The sequence below is a fragment of the Xenopus tropicalis genome, chromosome 2 (assembly GCF_000004195.4).
Source record: "Xenopus tropicalis strain Nigerian chromosome 2, UCB_Xtro_10.0, whole genome shotgun sequence".
In the NCBI taxonomy this organism is placed as follows: domain Eukaryota; kingdom Metazoa; phylum Chordata; class Amphibia; order Anura; family Pipidae; genus Xenopus; species Xenopus tropicalis.
In genome coordinates, this window is record NC_030678.2 from 3,231,737 (window position 1) to 3,256,857 (window position 25,121).

General features: G+C 46.5%; 1 protein-coding gene across 1 annotated transcript; it reads left to right on the forward strand.

The window, feature by feature from the left end:
- The first annotated feature begins 325 nt into the window (after positions 1 to 325).
- Positions 326 to 25,036, forward strand: atp6v1a (ATPase H+ transporting V1 subunit A). The gene is given in 16 exon segments (NM_001007511.1): positions 326 to 377; positions 8,303 to 8,372; positions 8,778 to 8,876; positions 9,435 to 9,563; positions 10,586 to 10,800; positions 11,354 to 11,491; positions 11,796 to 11,947; positions 13,351 to 13,513; positions 15,530 to 15,638; positions 15,743 to 15,865; positions 16,874 to 16,988; positions 18,529 to 18,592; positions 18,768 to 18,971; positions 20,402 to 20,496; positions 21,356 to 21,527; positions 22,772 to 25,036. Coding segments are annotated over 14 exon segments (1,854 nt in total). The 5' UTR covers positions 326 to 377; positions 8,303 to 8,372; positions 8,778 to 8,794; the 3' UTR covers positions 22,865 to 25,036.
- Positions 25,037 to 25,121: the final 85 nt, after the last annotated feature.

Here is a 25,121-nt window from a genome sequence, read left to right on the forward strand (position 1 = left end):
GGTAAATGAACCAATGAGGCTGAAGCGCCCTACCATCATTACGTCCTTCTCTAATTTAGTATGGGCAGATCAGTCATTGGAGGGGTCTGGGTGCGGTTACTCAAGACGCAGCCCCACAATGTAACGGAGATTCTATAGCTGAAAGAGCCTATTACTCATATATACAGAGGGACATTTCTATACTGCCCAGCTTTCCAGGCCCGCTCTGCCCTACCCAAAGATGGCGGCCCGGAAATACGCTTCTCGCGTTTTGTAGCGCAGGCGCAGGACGAGGCAGGAGTCAGCTGACCAGTGACAGACGGTGCATCTGCAGTAGGAGGTGAAGCTTCTCCCGGGCCGGACCTGTCACACGGAGCAGCGGTGACCCTGCACTGCAGGTAGGCCTCCCGGGGCCCCTTATACCCGCTGAGCTTTCCTGTAATCCCTCTGGCACCTCTTTATTTCATTCATTCTAACGGCCGGTGTGGGGGCAGAAGGGGGAGGGCAGTTGCATACAATGAACCCATTCGGGGCTTTGCAGGGGCCGTGGGGTGAGCCAACCATTGCACTGTATGGAACCTATACCTAATAGACAGGACTACTAAGCTTACCCAATGAATGGGCCCCTAAGCTTACCCAATGAATGGGCCCCTAAGCTTACCCAATGAATGGGCCCCTAAGCTTACCCAATGAATGGGCCCCTGGCAATTCCCAGTAAATAGGTCTCTGGCCTTTAATGTATGGGGCCCCCTGACCTTATCCAATCAATGGGCTCCTTGGCCTCCAATAATTATTGGGCCCCTATCCTGTCACAGTTTGGCCCCTGTAACTATTCAAATGCAGCTCTTGCTTGTCTATTCTATATGGGGCCCCTGTCATGTCTGTCCCAGTGTCTAGTGAGTGGGGGGTGCTTTGTGTTTGTAATTAAACAACAAATAATAATAATGTTAGGGATGCTGGGAGTTGTAGTTCAGGGCAGGTTCAGGTAAGCACAGCAGTCCCACAATTCTCCCTAGTATAGGGCACTGTTAGGGATTCTGGGAGTTGTAGTTCAGGGCAGGTTCAGGTAAGCACAGCAGTCCCACAATTCTCCCTAGTATAGGGCACTGTTAGGGATTCTGGGAGTTGTAGTTCAGGGCAGGTTCAGGTAAGCACAGCAGTCCCACAATTCTCCCTAGTATAGGGCACTGTTAGGGATGCTGGGAGTTGTAGTTCAGGGCAGGTTCAGGTAAGCACAGCAGTCCCACAATTCTCCCTCCTGTTATTTGTTACGGGCATTGTGCCACCTTGCAGCAAACGCAGAAAATCACTGTAACTAAATGCCATCTGTGCCCAGGGCTGGGGGTAAAGGTCCTGGGAGTCTGCAGAACAGCAGTTTGGGGCACCATCAGAGGGGCACGATGGTACAATATGGGGCAGTAGGACGTGTCGGCCCATCAGTTGGACTGTTCTACTGATTATCAGTAATGGGAGCTTGTCTGGCCCATTCATTTGTTCCCCAGGCGCTATATTGCTGTGGGCATGGTGTGTGCCTGGAGGGGGGGCATGGTGTGTGCCTGGAGGGGGGGCATGGTGTGTGCCTGGAGGGGGGCATGGTGTGTGCCTGGAGGGGGGGCATGGTGTGTGCCTGGAGGGGGGGCATGGTGTGTGCCTGGAGGGGGGCATGGTGTGTGCCTGGAGGGGGGCATGGTGTGTGCCTGGAGGGGGGCATGGTGTGTGCCTGGAGGGGGGGCATGGTGTGTGCCTGGAGGGGGGCATGGTGTGTGCCTGGAGGGGGGGCATGGTGTGTGCCTGGAGGGGGGGCATGGTGTGTGCCTGGAGGGGGGGCATGGTGTGTGCCTGGAGGGGGGCATGGTGTGTGCCTGGAGGGGGGGCATGGTGTGTGCCTGGAGGGGGGGCATGGTGTGTGTGCCAGGAGGGGGGCATGGTGTGTGCCAGGAGGGGGGCATAGGGTGTGTGCCAGGAGGGGGGCATGGTGTGTGCCAGGAGGGGGCATTGGTTCCTACACCTGGGCACTTGGCCACTGCCTGCATCGTTCACTTGCTGCTATTTGAGTGACTGCTGATTGTTACACTCCTGAGTGAACCCAATGTGCAGGGGGGCCCACTGATTGGCCCAGGAACGTGTAGAATTTCACTTGTCTCTGCAGAAGGGATCACTCTGAGGAGGGGGGGGAATGGCGGTCCCTCCTCTGTGGGGAATAGTGGTTTCATCCTTCTCTATTTAATTCTGTGAAGCAGCTACATTCAGACTCTTTAGGTTTTAGGCCGCCTTTATCTCGTGTAGTATTCATAGTAGGTACATGCTATTGCTGCAGGTTATATAGGGGTGCAAGTAAGCGTTGAACCCCACTGGCCTGTGGCTGGCTTGTTTCCTAGTAATATATAGGAGCGCAATAATGGTAGGTGGTGTGACTTTTTGTCACATAAACACGAAAGTTGAAAAATTTTCAAGCATGCAGTTCTTTAGGGTGAAGACACACGGAGCTACTTAGTAGCAGCTACTTGTCACTGCTACTAAATGCCAGAAAATCCCCTGCCATAGACAATACTGAGAATTGCCTCTGCTAAACACACATAGAGGGAGTTATCAGTAAATGATCAGCATTGTCTATTTTAGTAGCTGCAACTAGTAGCTCCGTATGTCTTCATCATAACCCTTCTACAGCCTTAGGATTTGGTTTTGGCTCAGTAGTCGGCCGAATTTTGTGAATCTTGTGAAGGTGCTGCAGTCTATAGAGAGGCAGATTATTTTATTAAACATTGCCAGAAGCCCTATTTACCCCAGTGGGACGGGGCAGTGGGGCACTAGGGTAGAGAAATATAGGATATTTCTGTAAAGGTCATTTCTATTGCAATAAATGGATATTGGGAAGTTGTTTAGAATTACATTTTCTTGCATTGTTCAAAAATCTGTTTTTTGGTTGAAGTTCCCCTTTAATGAATACTGTTTCACGTGATTGGACTTTGGCTGCTCGTATAGTTTGTGGGCGCAGATGCTCCCAAGTAATTATAGCTTCAGATCCAGATTTCTTGGGATCCTTGGCGGCGGTGTGCAGTGCTGGGTGCAGTCAGGTGATTGGTCAGCTGAGACGAGGGCATGGGAAGTGTGAGAAATCTCATGTGACTTCTGACTCACTAGCACATTGTAGCCGAGCCCAGTCCTGCACAGAGTCTGTATGCTTGCACTTTAAATTAACTTTTATTACGATGTTGAGAGTGCTTTTCTGAGACAATTTGCAATTGGTCTTCTTTTTTTTTATTATTATTAATGGTTTTTGAATTATTTAGCATTTGTTCGCCAGCTCTGTAGTTTGGAATTTTAGCAGCTATCTGGTTGCTAGGGTCCAGTTTAACCTAGCAACCAGTATAGATAGATAGAAGGATTAGTAATAAATAGTAACAGTAACAATAAAACTGGAGCCTCTCACAACAATAGTTTTCTGGCTGCCGGGGTCAGTGACCCCCATTTGAAAGCTGCAAGGAGTTAAAAATAATAATATTAAAAACTGTAACAAATATATAATGAAGACCAATGGAAAAGTTGTTTAAAACTGCCCATTCTATAACATACTAAAAGTTAACTTAAAGATGAACCATCCCTTTAAAGATAAATGCCCCCTTAAGTGAGGGGAACACACAGACTCCCTGCACACAGTGCCCTGGGCAGAATTGAACCTAGGACTCCATCACTGCAAAGAATCAGTGTGGGGTTCCACACGTACATTGCAGTCTTTAGGGGGTCCAAATTGGCCAACGGCCCAAGATCCTACTAACAGGCTGAGGTTGTAGAAGGGCTAGGTAAGTACAATAGGGCAGGATAGTGACAGGATCCATTAGCAGGGGGAGGCTGGGAGTTGTAGTTTAACAACACCAGTGCCGTGCCCATAGAGCGCAGTGTAGCAGCTGTGGGGAAGGAGAATGTGTTGCAATTGGAATTCCCTGAAGCGAAACCACAAGATACGCTGAGATGAATAGGCTTTTCTTATCATGTGATCAATTATCTTTCTATTCAGTCCTCCTCCTATTCATATTCTCATTCAAACCACTGCCTGGTTGCTAAGGTAAACAAGACCCTAGCAACCAGATAGCCTCAAAAATTAATAAAAATGAAGACCAATTGAAAATTGTCTCAGAATATCACTCTTTACATCATACTAAAAGTTAATTTAAAGGTGAAGAACCCCTAAAATTTCCTCCTACGGCTTACTGCCACCCTGTGCAGAACCCCTCAGTGACTGCTAATATCCTTATCATTTACAGTAGGGGGTACATTATCCCTTATAATACATGAGTGATACTCAGAGTTCCCTCTATAACTCAGCCTGCAGCCTTGTGCCTTTATATGGGCACAGAACCCCTCAGTGACTGCTAATATCCTTATCATTTACAGTAGGGGGTACATTATCCTTATAATACATGAGTGATACTCAGAGTTCCCTGTATAACTCAGCCTGCAGCCTTGTGCCTTTATATGGGGGGCACAGAACCCCTCAGTGACTGCTAATATCCTTATGATTTACAGTAGGGGGTACATTATCCCTTATAATACATGAGTGATACTCAGAGTTCCCTGTATAACTCAGCCTGCAGCCTTGTGCCTTTATATGGGGGGCACAGAACCCCTCAGTGACTGCTAATATCCTTATCATTTACAGTAGGGGGTACATTATTAGCTATATGATGGTAGGGCAAGTAGAAATCTTGTTATTCACACACAGTCTGTAGTTTGTATCCGCGTGTTACTGAGGAAGAGGAAGGGGAGACTGAATTGCCCAATATCTCAGTGGTCGGAATGGATTTATGGTGCTACTGACACTTCCCCTTATACACATGGAACAAGCAGGAGTGACTATGGGCATAATGTGAAATGAGGAAAATACATTGCAGTTTGGGGTGAGGGCAGATAAATCTGACAGTGGGGGGGGGGGATGGGGGGGCAAAAAAGCCTGGGGCACCTGGGTTGTATGAGGTATGTGATTGATAGGGCAGTTTGTAGCAGTGCTGTACCTGGTGGTGGGGCAGTTTGTAGCAGTGCTGTACCTGGTGGCGGGGCAGTTTGTAGCATTGAGATACCCGGTGGCGGGGCAGTTTGTAGCTGTGACATACCTGGTGGTGGGGCAGTTTGTAGCAGTGACATACCTGGTGGTGGGGCAGTTTGTAGCAGTGACATACCTGGTGGTGGGGCAGTTTGTAGCAGTGAGATACCTGGTGGTGGGGCAGTTTGTAGCAGTGACATACCCAGTGACTGGGCAGTATGTGGCAGTGAGATACCCAGTGACGGGGCAGTTTGTAGCAGTGAGATACCCAGTGACGGGGCAGTTTGTAGCAGTGAGATACCCAGTGACGGGGCAGTTTGTAGCAGTGAGATACCCAGTGACTGGGCAGTATGTGGCAGTGAGATACCCAGTGACGGGGCAGTTTGTAGCAGTGAGATACCCAGTGACTGGGCAGTTTGTAGCAGTGAGATACCCAGTGACGGGGCAGTTTGTAGCAGTGAGATACCCAGTGACTGGGCAGTATGTGGCAGTGAGATACCCAGTGACGGGGCAGTATGTGGCAGTGAGATACCCAGTGACGGGGCACTTTGTAGCAGTGAGATACCCAGTGATGGGGCAGTTTGTAGCAGTGAGATACCCAGCTGCCCCCTTGGTGCAAAGAGCTTATTATAAATGCAGAGATAGGAGTCAGGGCTGTTGGACAGATGACCCGGTCGGTGCTGCCAGGACACAGTGTCGCTCCGGTGACTCCCAGCTTGTGACTGTGGCGCTGCTGGAAACTGGGCGAGTCACCGGATCAGGAGGTAGGAGAGTGCGGTTCTGCCAGCGCCCGGCTTCCCTCTGTTCCTGGCATCTCCTTTACCAGAATCTCAAGCAAGCAGATAAGCTCTGCCATGTCTGGGTGGTACCATTGGGCTGAGGGTTATGGGTAGCGTCAGAACATGTTTGGGCAAATCAAAGCAATGCTTATTGGTCTGTGCCTGTCTGGGTACGGCTTTCAGTTCATTGGGCACGGCGCTGAATGCTAGAGGCTGGTGCAATTAGCCACATAGGTGGCCCATTTCATATCTCATTTGCCCCTGGACAGGGTAATACACAAGGGGCCTATTCCCATGGGGATTCATACATTCTCATGAACCCAAACTATAGCAGAACAATCTCCTATAAGATATTGACTTGATCAATATATGGGGCTGCCATTTTGGTTAGGTGGGGCAGAACCATCAGCCCTTCTCTGTCAGTCTATGGCCGTCTTTGGAGATCCATTTGTTCATACCATGGTCCAAACAGCTCAGAGTGGTTGTTCCCATAAATCACGTTAGAAACTTTATTCCTACCATCAACCTACCCCAGCTGGGTCAGATAGAAGGTAGGTGGGGCCAAAACCCCCAACTATATGGCACCGCCAATGGGGGGAATGTGGGAAGTTGGATGGGCCAGTTGGGTGGGTAAGTGGCATAGCAAACAGCTGGGCAGAGGTCTTGGCCCTTTAGTGCCTGGGATGAACGCTGGGCAACCGTGTATTGAGGGCACAAGGGGTGTCTCTGGGCATCAGCCCATTTGTACTCACCTTAAGCAAAGTGGCTTCTGCCCCGTACAGGGCAAATGTGTGGCCAGTAGTAATTTAGCACATTGATGCATCTCCTTCCCCCCCAAACTGCTTGTGGGGGTTCTTTGCGTGACATCATGGATTTATTATATTGACCCACAAGAGTCTAGGATATTGCACAAGGCCAACACGTGGTTGGGCAGCACCATAGGAGGGAATGCGGGCCAGGCCAATGGGCAGTACAGCCGCTAGCAGATAAACGTGCAGCTGTGTATAAATGAGGTGTAGGGAGGAAGAGATTTCCTGGTGCGCAGCAGGATGTCCTGTTGTAACGCAAGCAAGGTCAGTAGATTGATGTGCCCGGTGCCCCAGCCTGGCAGCCTGTACTGGGCATCGTTAATCACTGGATCAAATACAGAACTGCCGGCACGACTTAAGGTGCTAGTGTACTATGAAAATTACTTAAATGAATTATATGAGAGTGTGGGCCCCCTAGCCTCTGCCTACATACCCCCCTGCACTTCCATAAGACACAGTGTAATAGGGTGGGGGCCTCCTAGCCTTTGCCTTCTCCCATTGCCTACATACCCCCCCGCACTTCCATAAGAGACAGTGTAATAGGGTGGGGGCCTCCTAGCCTTTGCCTTCTCCCATTGCCTACATACCCCCCCGCACTTCCATAAGACACAGTGTAAGAGGATTGGGGTCTCTTACCCTCTGCCAGTGCCCCTTGCCTACATACCCCCTGGCACTTCCATAAGAGACAGTGTAAGAGGATGGGGGTCTCCTGCCCTTGCCTACATACCCCCTGCACTTCCATAAGAGACAGTGTAAGAGGATGGGGGTCTTCTGCCCTTGCCTACATACCCCCCTGCATTTCCATAAGAAGCAGTTTAAGAGGATGGGGGTCTCTTACCCTCTGCCAGTGCCCCTTGCCTACATACTCCCTGGCACTTCCATAAGAGACAGTGTAAGAAGATGGGGATCCCCTAGCCTTTGCCAGTGCCCCTTGCCTACATACCCCCTGCACTTCCATAAGAGACAGTGTAAGAAGATGGGGGTCCCCTAGCCTTTGCCAGTGCCCCTTGCCTACATACCCCCTGCACTTCCATAAGAGACAGTGTAAGAGGATGGGGGTCTCCTGCCCTTGCCTACATACCCCCTGCACTTCCATAAGAGACAGTGTAAGAGGATGGGGGTCTCCTGCCCTTGCCTATATACCCCCCTGCACCCTGTAGGAGGTCTCTGCAGGAGGAACAGGGAGTCATGAGATTTCCACTCGCTCTGATGAAGGTTTTTCCTTTATAAAGGAACTTTCCTGTGACTCAGACTGGTGCAACTGTTCTCTTAAAGGGGCAGCTCACCTTTAATTTAACTTTTAGTATCTTATAGAATGAACTATTCTAAGCAACATTTCAATTGGTCTTCATTATTTATTTCTTATAGTTTTTTAATTATTTCCAGCTTTCAAATGGGGGTCACTGACCCCGGCAGCCAAACCCTATTGCTCTGTGAGGCTCCAGTTTTATTGTTATTGTTACTTTTTGTAACATTTTTTTTCTATTCAGCCCCTCCTAATTCATGTACCAGTCTCTCATCATCAAACCACTCCCTGGTTGCTAAGGTAACTTGTAACAACCTAAGATCTTACTGGTTGCTACGGATAACTGCACTGGGGGGCATTTAGAACCTGTGTTAGTAAATTAGCCTGATATTAAATTTAACATCGTAGAGATTCTGGCCCACAAGGTGACTCTGTATTATCTCCTTGGCAGGTTACAGCCCGGAATTCTCCAGAACTAGGATCCAGCTTCACAGCACCAGCACAGCACTGACTTACCCAAGGTATGGGGCACCCACCATGCACCCACCCATAAGGGCACCCACCCATGCACCCATGAGGGCACCCACCCATGCACCCATGAGGGCACCCACCCATGCACCCATAAGGGCACCCACCCATGCACCCATGAGGGCACCCACCCATGCACCCATGAGGGCACCCACCCATGCACCCATGAGGGCACCCACCCATGCACCCATAAGGGCCCCCACCCATGCACCCATAAGGGCACCCACCCATACCCCCACCCATGCACCCATAAGGGCACCCACCCATGTGCCCACTTATACCCTGGGGATCTTTACAAACCAGCCAACAAATTAATTGGCCAAGTGCTGCTCATTGTTTTACCCTTTACTCGAAGTCGCTTTTCATGTTAATAAAACTCACCCTGATTTGCCTTCCAGACTGCGCATCTGACAACATGGATTTTTCCAAACTGCCAAAGATCCGTGATGAGGAGAGGGAGAGCCAGTTTGGCTATGTTCATGGCGTCTCCGGGCCCGGTAATTTTCTGTTTAACTCATAGCCTTTAACTTATAACTTATAGCCTGTACAGAGAGATAGATACTATAAACCATGGCAGCATAGGGATTCCCCTGTACTAAGCACAATTCAGCAGGAACAGCCCCCTAAGTTTGCTCATAGCCTGTACAGAGAGATACCATAAAACTATGGCACATAGGGATTCCCCTGTACTAAGCACAATTCAGCAGGAACAGCCCCCTAAGTTTGCTCATACCCTGTACAGAGAGATACCATAAAACTATGGCAGCATAGGGATTCCCCTGTACTAAGCACAATTCAGCAGGAACAGCCCCCTACGTTTGCCCATAGCCTGTACAGAGAGATAGTTCTCCTGTACAGAGAGATACCATAAAACGATGGCACATAGGGATTCCCCTGTACTAAGCACAATTCAGCAGGAACAGCCCCCTAAGTTTGCTCATAGCCTGTACAGGGAGATACCATACAGGCAATACTTGCTCTTCTGCCAATCTGTTCTTTAATCCTTATAAACACTGTGTCTGACTGGTAATGTTCCTTTCTCCACTTTTAATTAGTGGTCACTGCATCCAATATGGCGGGAGCAGCCATGTACGAGTTGGTCCGTGTGGGGCACTGTGAGCTGGTGGGGGAGATCATTCGCTTAGAAGGAGATATGGCCACTATCCAAGTATATGAGGAGACCTGTATCCTTTCCATGTAGTCGTGACCAGACCTGAATTTCCTGTGTAACTTACCTTTCCCCAGGTACTGAGAGCTACAGGAGGGGGGGAGTAGGGACAGGTAGGGTTTTAATATTTCTAGGTTCAAAATACTAAATATAAAAAAAGATGTAATTTTGGCGGGACAAATGTATAGTATCTTTTTATTTGGGGGGGGTGTTCGATGCGATGGCTCCTTCCTGGCGCCCCCTAATTAGTGTGCCCTAGGCAGCTGCCTAACCCTAGTTCACACTTTACTGCTGCGCTGCAAGTTGGAGTGATATCCCCCCCTCCCCCCCAGCAGCCGGTCAGCAGAACAATGGGAAGGGAGCAAGATAGCAGCTCCCAGTAGGTATCAGAATAGCACTCAATAGTAAGAAATCCAAGTCCGGCTTGGGACTCCTCCAGTAGGAGAAACAATAGGTTAGCTGAAAGCAGTTCTAATGTGTAGCGCTGGCTGAAAGCTCAGACTCGGGCACACTTTACTGCTGCGCTGCAAGTTGGAGTGATACCCCCCCCCCCCTCACCCCCAGCAGCCGATCAGCAGAACAATGGGAAGGGAGCAAGATAGCAGCTCCCAGTAGGTATCAGAATAGCACTCAATAGTAAGAAATCCAAGTCCGGCTTGGGACTCCTCCAGTTACATGGGAGTAGGAGAAACAATAGGTTAGCTGAAAGCAGTTCTAATGTGTAGCGCTGGCTGAAAGCTTAGACTCAGGCACAAGGCACTGAGATGGCGCCTACACACCAATATTACAGCTACAAATACATTTTTTGGTTGAAGAATAAAAGGTTAAATGGCAGAGGGAATTATTTGCTGTGTAACAGTGTCATTTAGAGATAAACAGCCCCCCATAAATATCAGGGCAGGGTCCCTTTAATAACAAATAACAGCACAGTATGAGCCGGAGGCTTTACACAGAGACACATAACAAGAAGCCACAGCTTTAGTATTGGAATAAGAGAGACTGCAGGTGGGTTAGTTTTCCCTAATGCCCCTCACCCAGCTGGCGTATGTGTTGGAGATCCCGTGCTCCGTACCGGAAAGCCCTTATCGGTGGAGCTCGGCCCGGGAATCATGGGCTCTATTTTCGATGGTATCCAGAGGCCCCTGAAAGACATCAGCGACTCTACCCAGAGTATTTATATCCCCAGGGGTATCAACGTATCCGCACTGAGCAAAGACATCAAGTGGGAGTTCAACCCTTCCAAGAGTATCAGGGTAAGTGACTTTTGGGAAATTGCTCCGCCCTAGAGGAGGGATCTGCAATTGTTGGCTGTCCAGCTCTGATCTGAATACAATAATGCAGGGGGTTTAGCAGGCTGGGGGGTTAAGCAGGCTGGGGGGTTAAACAGGCTGGGGGGTTAAACAGGCTGGGGGGTTAAGCGGGCTGGGGCTTTAGCGGGCTGGGGCTTTAGCGGGCTGGGGCTTTAGCGGGCTGGGGCTTTAGCGGGCTGGGGCTTTAGCAGGCTGGGGGTTTAGCAGGCTGGGGGTTTAGCAGGCTGGGGGTTTAGGGAGCAGAAGACACATTCCCCAGCTCTGTGAACCCATCTCCATATTATAGACTGATCTAAATTTGTATAAGAGAGATCTTGGCAGCCTAGTGGTACCTAGTGACACCTAGGGGTGATGTTTGGGATAACAGGCAGGGCAGGGTAGGTTTGGGACTAGCACCCCTTTATGTCACAGGAAGGCACAGCACATGTATCAGGCTGCAGTCTGTGTTTGGATACTAATGTTATTGTGCCTTTTCTTTTCCTGTCTCACCCCCTAGGTTGGCAGTCACATTACCGGCGGGGACATTTATGGTGCAGTGATGGAGAATTCCCTCATTAGACATAAAATCATGCTGCCTCCTCGCAATCGCGGCACAGTCACTTACATTGCACCCCCTGGGCACTATGACACATCGGTAAGGGCCATGTTCTACATGGGGCAAATTGTGCAGATATAATGTGTGTGTGTTTGTATAGTGAATATAGTATGTATTTGTGTGAATATATATATACATATATACACACAGGTATGGGACCTGTTATCCAGAATGCTTTTCCAGATAAGAGATCTTTTTGTAATTTGCATCTCCATACTTTGTCTACTAAATAATAATTTAAACATTAATTAAACCCAAGTTGGTACCTGGGTTCCTAACTGGGTGTCTGTTTGTGTGGGTTTCTCTCTATACGGAACGTATCCTGATTTGCCGTCTGTTCCAGGATGTGGTGCTGGAGTTGGAGTTCGAAGGGGTGAAAGACAAGTTCACTATGGTGCAGGTGTGGCCTGTAAGGAGCATCCGTCCAGTCACAGAAAAGCTGCCCGCAAATCACCCACTGCTGACTGGGCAAAGAGTGCTCGACGCCCTATTCCCGTGAGTGGCCCCGCTGTGGGGTAACAAGCAAAGTGTTTCCGTGGCAGTTGGTATATAAAGCCTTGTGATAAATAGATGATTAGAGCTTTGGGAGATTCATGTAATGGAACCACACCGGGGCTCATTCACTACATTGGTTGTGCCATCCCCTGGGTACCTAGGTTATGTGCCCCTGCACGTTTAATGGCCCCTCTTCAGCAGAACCCCCAACACCAGGGGGCACTACATGTATCCACCTAATATAGGGCAGTTTGCGCTTGGTGATTAATGTAACTACCCATGATGCCCTTCTTCATCACACTTGCTCCCTATCTCTCCCTGGACACGTCTGCCCAAACACATAGACTTAGAATATGATGCTAACAAGTGGCATTATGGGAAGATTAAGGGCAGATAACCCGTACCTATTTTAGTATTGTAGTACCTTACACAGGTTCCGGCTCCTCTGCTCTCTCACAGTAAATGTGCCGGGTTAGACTTACCTGTAGCCTAGGGGCCCTTCAGCCTGCAGCACTACAGATGTTGTTGAAGTCCAACTCCCAGCATCCCCAGTAGCTTTATATAAATGGGCCCTTTAAGGGATGGATAAGGACTGTCACTGCTGCCATCATTACGTACTATACCCACGCTCCCACAGTCACATTTCCCTTGCCAAAGTTTTATAGAATAAAATTACAGCCCCTTCTCCATACATCTGCTGCTCTGTGGGGCCCCGCTTCCCCCTAAATAAATCCGCGCAGCTGGCTACACTTTCCAGGCTTTGCTATAAAACCCAGCCATAAGTATTATTCCCCCAAGCCTGCCAAGGTCTTACTCCAGTGTTTCGTTTGTTCCGTGGCTCCTTAGAAAGCCCTGAAATCTCTCCCAGAGCTGTTTCCAGCAATTCTAGAAGGGCTTTTGGGGTCACACTGTGTGTTGTTCCCTGCCCCCCTGCAGTAGCATGCCCTGCAGGGCGGCCATTAGAAACTTTGGGGCCCACACAAGGTATTTATATGGGGCCCCCCATGAACACAAGCAGCAGTACCAACATTTTGACCAAACAGTATAAACAGCCGATGTGACTCTATAATAAGCAGTTCATATAAAGAGTTCCATTGATGTGCTAATAAGTCATTAATTTATTGGGGGGGCAGTGGTTTGCCCTAAGTTTAACCCTGTCCCATCTACCTGCCCCTGCTCTGCGCTGTCTTTGCTTGATATGGAACTTACATAAGTTCTTGCGTAAGTTACGTAAACTGCGTACGTTTAGGGGCCCAATGATCTTGCTGTGGGGCCCAATAACTAGTCAATAGTAGTTCATAAAAATAATAATAATCTATATATACAATACAGTGTACAATGCCTTGAGTCCATGTAATGGGGGGTTCTGTTGGGTCTTACTGTCCCCTCTCTCTCATACCCAGGTGTGTACAGGGAGGAACCACCGCAATCCCAGGGGCCTTCGGCTGCGGTAAAACCGTCATCTCTCAGTCCCTATCCAAGTATTCCAACAGCGATGTTATTATCTACGTAGGATGTGGGGAGAGAGGAAATGAGATGTCTGAAGTCCTGAGGGATTTCCCAGAGGTCAGTGCCAGACCGACGCACACTCCACTGCCCTTTTATTGGTCTTTGTGTGTTAGGAATAGGAAATATACTAAGAGTTGGAGGAGATTATATTATTATAATATACAGTTGGGTCATTTCCCTATGGGACCAAACTGTAAATTATATCCTTATAAACAGTGCTTAGTGATGTCATCAGTTATAATCTGATCTTAGTGATGTAATTTCTGTCACATGACTCACTAAAAACTTGTATAGTATAACAAATAAGGTACTCCCTATGGTAAAATATAGGGATATTAGAAGTCACCTTGGAGTTCCATGACCTATACAAAAGGCCAAAGGCCTCGTACTTATATGGTCATGGAACTCCTCAGTGACTTATAATATCCCTATATGTTACAATAGGGGGTACTTTATTCACTATATATTATAAGGAACTCCTCAGTGACTTATAATATCCCTATATGTTACAATAGGGGGCACTTTATTCACTATATATTATAAGGAACTCCTCGGGGGCTTATAATATCCCTATATGTTACAATAGGGGGCACTTTATTCACTATATATTATAAGGAACCCCTCGGGGGCTTATAATATCCCTATATGTTACAATAGGGGGCACTTTATTCACTATATATTCCAAGGAACTCCTCTGTGACTTATAATATCCCTATATGTTACAATAGGGGGCACTTTATTCCCTATATATTATAAGGAACTCCTCGGGGGCTTATAATATCCCTATATGTTACAATGGGGGGTACTTTATTCACTATATATTATAAGGAACTCCTCGGGGGCTTATAATATCCCTATATGTTACAATAGGGGGGTACTTTATTCACTATATATTATAAGGAACTCCTCTGGGACTTATAATATCCCTATATGTTACAATAGGGGGCACTTTATTCACTATATATTCCAAGGAACTCCTCTGTGACTTAATATCCCTGTATGTTACAATAGGGGGCACTTTATTCCCTATATATTATAAGGAACTCCTCGGGGGCTTATAATATCCCTATATGTTACAATAGGGGGTACTTTATTCACTATATATTATAAGGAACTCCTCTGTGACTTATAATATCCCTATATGTTACAATAGGGGGCACTTTATTCACTATATATTATAAGGAACTCCTCGGGGACTTTTAATATCCCTATATGTTACAATAGGGTGCACTTTATTCACTATATATTATAAGGAACTCCTCGGGGGCTTATAATATCCCTATATGTTACAATAGGGGGTACTTTATTCACTATATATTATAAGGAACTCCTCTGTGACTTATAATATCCCTATATGTTACAATAGGGGGCACTTTATTCACTATATATTATAAGGAACTCCTCTGTGACTTATAATATCCCTATATGTTACAATAGGGGGCACTTTATTCACTATATATTATAAGGAACTCCTCGGGGACTTTTAATATCCCTATATGTTACAATAGGGTGCACTTTATTCACTATATATTATAAGGAACTCCTCGGGGGCTTATAATATCCCTATATGTTACAATAGGGGGCACTTTATTCACTATATATTATAAGGAACCCCTCGGGGCTCATAATATTCTGTGACTTAATCTGATCTTAGTGATGTAATTTCTTTCACATGACTCACTAAAACTTGTATAATATATATAAAATCCCCCTGTTGTAAAATATGAGGATATTAGAAGTACTTTAGTCACTACATATTTATGCCCGGAAGCCTGTAACTTACAGAATCATGTTCTTTTGCCGCACAGTCGCGTCCCACAGAAATGGCCTTTCTCACAGATTTACGGTGAGATTAGAGACTGTTCTAGGCCTGACCCCGGCACAAGGAATCGGTCCCACTTTCCACTTTCCTTGGCCCCCATAGAAAAGCCTGGAGGGGAGGTGTTAGAATTCATAATGTGTGCCGAGCAGCTGGATGTCTTGGCAGAGGCCGGGAATTGGCGTTTTCATTTGCGATCTGATACTGTTTTGTCTGCGTTTATTTTTATGGATATTTCTCTGTTTGTGTTGTAGCTGACAATGGAAGTGGATGGAAAAACCGAGAGCATCATGAAAAGAACTGCTCTTGTGGCCAACACCTCCAACATGCCTGTGGCAGCCAGAGAGGCCTCTATATACACAGGTACGCGAGGCTACGCTAGCTGCAGGCACGCTATATGTTTGGCTTCACCTTGCTGCGGTGCATTCTGGGATCTACTGATCACTTGCCTCTTGCTTACGTTCCAGGTATCACCTTGTCCGAGTATTTCCGAGACATGGGCTACCACGTCAGCATGATGGCAGATTCCACATCACGATGGGCAGAGGCTCTCCGAGAAATCTCAGGGCGTCTGGCCGAAATGCCTGCTGGTGAGTATAAAACAGTCCCGGGGTGACAATGACATGTAGCTGAATTCCATGGCAGGACATAATTAATAAGTACCCCCTATTGTAAAATCTAGGGTTATATATAGTCACCTCAGAGTTCCATGACCATATAAAGCACAAGGCCAAAGGCCTAATATCCTCATATATTTTACAACAGGGGGTACTTTTTTTATTATAGTATACAAGTTTTAGTGAGTCATGTGACAGAAATGACATCACTAAGTTCCGATCATGACTGATGACATCACTAAGCACCGTTTATAAGGATATAATTTACAGTTTGGTCCCATAGGGAAATGACCCAACTGTATATTATATTAATATAATCTCCTCCAATAGGGAAATGGCCAAACTGTATATTTTATTTATAGCTACAGAGATATAAAGATATAGAGCTACAGTATATAGATATAGAGATATAGATAGATATATAGATACATTCCCAAGATGTGCCCTGTAAATGTGGTACTGTAGCTTCTCTTTCTCACTGAGATATTTACAGTTCTGTACAGCTATAAATCTAGACGCTCCAGGCGCACTGCCTAAACAGAACTTTAAGGGGGTTATGTAATATAAGGCACAATCTTTGCCCAAGTGCAGTAACCCATAACAACCAACCAGCAGGTAGAATTTACCTGCTGCATGTTTAAAAGCAAGCATCTTAATGGTTGCTATGGGTTACTGTTCCTGGGCAAAGTTTGTGCCTTTTATTACATAAGGGGGTTAAAAGCTTTGTGGATTGCTTACCCATATCATGGGACATTTACAGTACATATGGGTTAAATTAGTGCAGGCCTTCTTGATGGATTTTCTAGAAGCAACACTGATATTTTTTGATCCATGTTATCTTACTGTCTGTATTCAAGGGAATTAATGCGTGTGGTGCGCTTCTCCTATTGGACCCCCGGTCTGTGTGGTGCGCTTCTCCTATTGGACCCCCGGTCTGTGTGGGTGCTGTTCATGGTGTTCCTGTGCTTTCTCCCTATACAGACAGTGGTTATCCTGCCTACCTGGGAGCTCGCTTGGCCTCTTTCTATGAGCGTGCCGGCCGAGTAAAGTGTCTGGGGAACCCTGAAAGGGAAGGGAGCGTCAGCATTGTTGGAGCGTAAGTGTCATGGGCGGCCTGCTCATTGGTGCAAGATGTGCCTGTGACGCTGGGAGTAACCAAATCCTTGTGCTGCTTGCGGGGCAAGATCACTGTTGGGTGGAACACTGTAAATATGAACTACAGGAGTAATGATCAGCAGTACAGGCACACTATATGGGTCCAGTTGCTTCCAGTAAAAATGAATGGGGGTGATTTCAAGTAATTAGTTGCCCACCCACCAGGCTAGAAAACACTGGGCAATAAAATGCTCTGAATTACCCAACATGCAATTACCACTGGTGTCTTTGCTCAAACCATCAATACAGACTGTTAAATAGACTTCCATGTATTAAGGGTTGCTAGAGCAGCAGGTTAGTAAGGGTTTTAATATAGAGTTTAATAGAGATACATGAATTAAAGGGGAAGGAAAGGTAAAAACTAAGGTTTATCAGAAAGGTCTATGTAAATAGACTCACTTTACAGAACACTGCTCCTCATCAAAAGAAATACAGGATTTATTTTCTTCTGATTCTGAAGAATATGTGTTCATAATAGACTTTATGCTCTCAGAAAAATAATTCAGGGCACAACATGAGTCTGCTCAATTTACTCCTCTCTCCCCCTCCCAACTCAGCTCTCTCCCCTTCCCTTCTCCTCCTCCCCCTCCCATCTCAACACTTTCCCCCTCCCAATTGTGCTGTGTAATCTGCACTACCAGCAGCCAGAGCTGCAGCATGGAAGCTACTGAGACCAAGCTAAAATGGCAGCTGCTGTCTTAAACAAACAGAGGGAGCTTCTAGGGCTGTTACTCAGGTATGGTAAAACTCTCTGCAGAATATATATATATAGTGTTCTAGATTGCACTATTGTGACTAATCTATTGGCAATAAAATGCCAAAATACTTTTCCTTCTCCTTTAAGAGCTTCTAGAGCAGCAGGTTAGTAAGAGTTTTAATAGACATACATGTATTAAGGGCTACTAGAGCAGCAGGTTAGTAAGAGTTTTAATAGACGTACATGTATTAAGGGCTGCTAGAGCAGCAGGTTAGTAAGAGTTTTAATAGACGTACATGTATTAAGGGCTACTAGAGCAGCAGGTTAGTAAGAGTTTTAATAGACGTACATGTATTAAGGGCTACTAGAGCAGCAGGTTAGTAAGAGTTTTAATAGACGTACATGTATTAAGGGCTACTAGAGCAGCAGGTTAGCAAGAGGAGGCTTCCAGCTGTGTTTTTGGGAAAGAGCCATGTCCCATGCCTGAGGGCTGCCCCAACAGAACCATAGCCAGGGGCATTCCAGCTGCCAGTTCAGATGTCCTTACACTTTCTTGGCCTGATCCAGGGGGCTGGTAAATGTTTGGTTGCTATGCGAGGACTATAGGTTTGTGCAGGGGAATGTGCCAAAAACACTTTTCTGTGCTGTCTATAATGACCCATGAAGGCTGCTCTGTGCGAGACATCTGTCTGTAATTTGCACTCTGGCTATGGGACAGGCGTCTCGCTGCCTGGTATAGGGAGCCAATCAGCTTCATCTGCCGTCTCTTGTGCTTTTCCCTTAGTGTCTCTCCTCCTGGTGGGGATTTCTCCGACCCTGTCACATCGGCCACTCTGGGCATCGTCCAGGTAAACTGCACCCCAAATTTCTCTTTTTGCAATTGTTACCCTCTAACCTAAGTCTCATAGGAACCAATTTCCCTGTACAGGGGTTTCTCTTTAATAGCAGAGCCAGAATAATGCTGGTATTCTCTATGTTTGTGTATATTTATATCGGATTATTCTGCTTTGTCTTCACGTGCAGGTATTTTGGGGGCTAGACAAGAAGCTGGCCCAGAGGAAGCACTTCCCCTCCGTCAACTGGCTGATAAGCTACAGCAAGTACACGCGGGCGCTGGACGAGTACTACGATAAGCACTTCCAAGAGTTTGTGCCGCTCAGGACCAAGGCCAAAGAGATCCTGCAGGAGGAAGAGGATCTGGCAGAAATTGTGCAGCTGGTCGGGAAGGTGAGATTCTGCCAGACAAGTCGGGGGTCATTTATCAACACTGGGCACAATTGCCCATGGGCAGTAACCCCTGGCTACCAATTAAATTGTTGCATTCATTGTTCTACCTGCAGCTGGCTGGAAAAACAAAGTCACCGGTTGCTATGGTTACTGCCCATGGGCAAATCAGTGGCCCCCATGATGGTGTCCATGATTATTGCTGGTATTCACAATGCCATTATTTCCTTGGAAGTTTATGGGAATGACAAGGAAATAGATAAAGCAAATGTTCAGAAGGCACAGCTCTGTTGGGCTATTATTATTGTTATTTATAGTCCCACCTGCAGCTTCTTGTGTTATCGAATGGCGACTGTTATCCGCCCAACTGTAATAATAATGATGCAGGCCTTCAAAGTTGTACACACAGGTCCCCATCTTGGATCTTATTAGGGCATCTTTTGAGTGTCGGTGGCACTGCATATGCTCAGTGGGCTCTGGGCTGCCATTGTCTGGGGTCATGGGAAACCATTAGCAGAACGTGAGATCACATCTGGCATAGAAAATATATATATATATATATATATATATATATATATATATATATATATATATAGTCTGGAAATTGGCATAAATAAGTCACCCACATGATGTAGCATTTGCAGTGTTAATCTTCAAAGCGCTTTAGTTCACCTGTAAGTGCAAAAAAAAAATAATTCTTTCTAAAGAATGTTTCAGCAGCTATCTGGTTGCTGGGATCCAAATTACCTTAGCAACCAGGGAGTGGTTTGAATGGTATATGAATAGGGGAGGGGCTGAATAGAACGATAAGGAATAAAAAGTAACAATAACAATAAAACTGGAGCCTCACAGAGCAATAGGGTTTGGCTGCCGGGGTCAGTGACCCTCATTTAAAAGCTGCAAAGAGTTAATTAAAAAGCAATAACAAATAATGGGACCAATTGAAAAGTTGCTTAGAACTGGTCATTCTGTATCATAGGAGGGGTGAGAGCAGGGTGGTGTAGGGGGGTGCCCCAATAAGGGATTTATCCCGCCCAGTGCAGTATCCTGAACTCTGTGGCCCCCCAATGGCTCTCAGGTGGGGAATTTCATCCCTGTTTAAGCTCAGTACAACCCTCTGCTTTGAATCTGTGGAAATTAACTCTTTATGAGGGGTTTCTACTGTTTGTCATTGGTTGCCTGGGCTATTTATATACAGTGTTTATACTCTGTGTATCTGTTGCTAATATACAGTGAGGAGACTGTTAATTGATGTCATTTATTAAACTTTGATTTAAAGGTACAGAAAGAGTTTTGTTTTTAGTGCTTGTGGGACTGTTTCCATGACCCGGAGGCCTGGCCCTTTGATTAGACTGTGAGAAAGGGGAAAGAGGGAAGACTTCATGCTCCCAATATAACTATAATATAATATAACTCTCTCTGTTACTTTTCAGGCTTCCTTGGCAGAGACCGATAAAATCACCCTGGAAGTGGCCAAGCTCATTAAAGATGATTTCTTGCAGCAGAACGGATACACCCCATACGACAGGTCAGAGGCCCAGGATTCTTTATATCTGTGACCCCTTATTTCATTTAGTCCTCAGGCAACATACAGCCAGCCAACGTGGTGCAACCATAATACATAAGGCCCTGTAGAACCACTTCATAAGAACTAAGATGGTCAAATGTATTTGTAGCTGTAATATTGGTGTGTAGGCGCCATCACAGTGCCTTGTGCCTGAGTCTGAGCTTTCAGCCAGCGCTACACATTAGAACTGCTTTCAGCTAACCTATTGTTTCTCCTACTCCCATGTAACTGGAGGAGTCCCAAGCCGGACTTGGATTTCTTACTATCGAGTGCTATTCTGATACCTACTGGGAGCTGCTATCTTGCTCCCTTCCCATTGTTCTGCTGATCGGCTGCTGGGGGGGAGGGGGGGATATCACTCCAACTTGCAGCGCAGCAGTAAAGTGTGCCTGAGTCTGAGCTTTCAGCCAGCGCTACACATTAGAACTGCTTTCAGCTGACCTATTGTTTCTCCTACTCCCATGTAACTGGAGGAGTCCCAAGCCGGACTTGGATTTCTTACTATTGAGTGCTATTCTGATACCTACTGGGAGCTGCTATCTTGCTCCCTTCCCATTGTTCTGCTGATCAGCTGCTGGGGGTGAGGGGGGGGGGGGATATCACTCCAACTTGCAGCGCAGCAGTAAAGTGTGAGTGAAGTTTATCAGAGCACAGGTCACATGGCTGTGGCACCCTGGGAAATTCCAATGCACCCAAACTGCCCATCTATATCAGGCATGTACGACCAACTATAAAGTCCGACTCACAAACCAAAAACAGTGATGCAAGTAAATATACTGATATTTTAGTGACCCGACTGTTTTTCCTTTTCCCTGTGCAGGTTCTGTCCATTCTACAAAACCGTGGGGATGCTCTACAACATGATCGCCTTCTATGACATGGCCCGGCGTGCCGTGGACACCACCGCCCAGAGCGATAACAAGATCACGTGGTCTATCATCAGGGAACACATGGGAGAGATCCTCTACAGACTCACCTCCATGAAATTTAAGGTCAGTGTTGTTCCCGAACGGATACATTAAATTTAAAATGGTCGAATATACGAATACGTCTGTTTTAAAGAAGATTTTAGCTTTTTTTAAGGGAGTCACATTTCCAATTTACAGCTCTCTAAGCCGTTAGCAGTCAGTAGCCAATCAGTGACTTGAGGGGGGCCACATGGGGCATAACTGTCAGTTTGTTTGCTTTTTAATCTGACCAGCAGGCTCACAAACTAACTGACAATTATGTCCCATGTGGCCCCCCCTAAAACCACTGACCAACTAAGGTTAAAGAGCTGAAAGCAGCAAGTAGTGTTCTGGCCATTATGTTAGACATCTTCCCACTACAGCCTTTATAGATTACATTTTTGCCTAACTAACTGTCTATTTTACCCAGTTTCATTTTTACACTGAACTGTTCCTTTAATTGTGTAATTGTTTTGTAACAAATAACTACCTCCTTATATGAACAATCAGTATAATAAAAAGGGACACCATTTGATGGCAGCATCCCCTTTACTACCCTTGTATAGTTTGGGTGCCATAGCCATGTGACCTGTGCTCTGATAAACTTCAGTCACACTTTACTGCTGCGCTGCAAGTTGGAGTGATATCCCCTCCCCTCACCCCCAGCAGCTGATCAGCAGAACAATGGGAAGGGAGCAAGATAACAGCTCCCAGTAGGTATCAGAATAGCACTCAATAGTAAGAAATCCAAGTCCGGCTTGGGACTCCTCCAGTTACATGGGAGTAGGAGAAACAATAGGTTAGCTGAAAGCAGTTCTAATGTGTAGCGCTGGCTGAAAGCTCAGACTCAGGCACACTTTACTGCTGCGCTGCAAGTTGGAGTGATCTCCCCCCCAGCAGCCGATCAGCAGAACAATGGGAAGGGAGCAAGATAGCAGCTCCCAGTAGGTATCAGAATAGCACTCAATAGTAAGAAATCCAAGTCCGGCTTGGGACTCCTCCAGTTACATGGGAGTAGGAGAAACAATAGGTTAGCTGAAAGCAGTTCTAATGGGTAGCGCTGGCTGAAAGCTCAGACTCAGGCACAAGGCACTGAGATGGCGCCTACACACCAATATTACAGCTACAAATACATTTGTTGGTACAAGAATAAAAGGTTAAATGGCAGAGGGAATTATTTGCTGTGTAACAGGGTCATTTAGAGATAAACAGCCCCCCATAAATATCAGGGCAGGGTCCCTTTATTCCCACTGCCTGGGTGTGTAACCTTCACTCTGTTTGTACTGTAGGACCCAGTAAAGGAAGGGGAAGCCAAGATCAAGGCAGACTATGCGCAGCTCCTGGAGGACATGCAAAATGCCTTCCGCAGCCTGGAAGACTAAGAGCCGCCGGTCGTTTCCACTTCTCTGCCATCTCATCATCTCAGACCTTCCGCCCCTGTGCCTGCCGGGGCCCCCCTTCTATATTTGCAGAAGAGATCTATTGTTCCTTATTCCACATTATTAGGTCTTACAGAAACAGACTGTCCATTCCAGTGTCCCGGCTGCCCAGTGCAGCTGTTTGTCTCATTCATGTGCTGAATGTTCTAGTGAAGCCCAAAGTGCTGGGTGGCTGCTGTTACACCAGAGATTCTGTATCCAAATCAATACAATCTATTGGGGATAAATGGCCCCCCCTTGGGCTGGGAGAATCGCTGAACTGCATCTTCCGCCTGATATAATACACTTTCTGTCCTTGCACCTTGCCCTTTAGTCTGGCCGAGTCCATTGGCAATTGAAGGGGTTGTTCACCTTTCAGTTAACGTTTAGTATGACGTAGAGAGTCATATTTCAAGGCAATTTGCAATTGGTCTTCATTTTTTTGTATTATTTTTAGTTCACTTTTTTTTCAGCAGCTATCTGGTTGCTAGGGTCCAAACTACCCTAGCAACCAGGGAGCAGTTTAAATGAGAGGCTGGTATATGAATAAGAGGGGACCTAAATAGAAAAGTTATAAAAAAGTATCAACAACAATAAATCTATAGCCTCACAGAGCAATAGTTTTTGGCTGCCGGGGTCAGTGACCCCCATTTGCACAGAAATAATGAAGACCAATTGAAACGCTGCTTAGAATAGGCCATTCTGTAACATAGTAAAACTTAACGTAAAGGTGAACCCCCCTTTAATAGGCTCCCCCCCCCCCATTCACACACCAGCATTATTCCCAGTAACAATCACATAATGTGGGATTTGCTAATGTGCTTATTAGTTATTTGCCCCAGGGTATGGTTGGCATGAATGGAAGAGCGGCATGTTATACTCAATGGGCATTGGCTTCTCTTCCAGTCTCTCTGGCTCAGGAGTTGGGAACTTGGGTCTAGTGAAACTGAATATAACGGTACATTTTGCTCATCATGTGACTTTAAGTGAGGGTCTTGTGTTTACTTACCCTGTAGCTGGGGTGGGAGTGCCTAACTGCGCTCAGTACAACACTAGGTACACAGGACTCTGAGCACTAATGCCCACGTACAAACTGTGGTCCTGGGGTGGTATGAAAGGGTTAACCCTCATGGGTATTTGTCTTATGTATTGTTTACATTCCCAACACTGCACCATTGGCCCTGGGCCCCTGCATTGAATCCCCTGCACCAATAGAAAGGAAGGTGGAATGATGGGAAACCACCAGAGGGCAGTATTTCATGTCACGTATTGGAGTGTACAGGGCAAGAAGAAGTTCTTTCACCCTGCTGCCCAGAATCTCTGCCTTTGTAAGCCCGCCTGCCTTTGGGGTGCTTTGCGCTGGCAAATTCACTGTAATATCCCTTATGGATATATTTCCTCAGAGCAACAAGAAGTTCTTTCACCCTGCTGCCCAGAACCTCTGCCCTTTGTAAGCCCACCTGCCTTTGGGGTGCTTTGCGCTGGCAAATTCACTGTAATATCCCTTATAGATAGATTTCCTCAGGGCAGCAAGTTCTTCCACCCTGCTGCCCAGAATATCTGCCCTTGTAAGCCCGCCTGCCTTTGGGGTGCTTTAGCAAATTCACTGTAATGTCCCTTCCATCCCTTATGGATACATTTCCTCAGGGCAGCAAGGAGTTTTTCCATCCTGCTGCCCAGAATCTCTGCCCTTGTAAGCCCGCCTGCCTTTGGGGTGCTTTGGAGTCAACGCTAGCAAATTCACTGTAATGTCCCTTCCATCCCCTATGGATACATTTCCTCATCTTGTACTAAGTGTTGTAAAATTCTCAAGATGAAATAATAAAAGAAAAAAAAAAAAATCTCGATGTTTAGAGCGTTGGAGTGCGTGGAACACGGCGCAGCTGTGTGTAGACAATGAGTTTGTGTATTTATTTGTGTGCAAAGTCGGGCGCCAGTCTCTTTGGCCGCTTCCGCTGCATTTCTGTTCTTATTGGCTGTACCCGCCCAGTGTTTGAGCCTGTGTCACTGTATTGTTCCTTTCTTCCTCGCCCGTCGGCACTGAGGGAAAGTGAGGAATGCACTCTGATTTCATGACTTGAAGTAAAGTGTAAAGTTGTTAAAATTCTTGAGAATAAAATATAACTTTAAATTTCATCTATTGTTGCTGTTGTGATTTCTCTCTGCAAATACTGAGAATGAGCTGATAAACAGAATGGGGAGACCCCCCTGCACACATGGT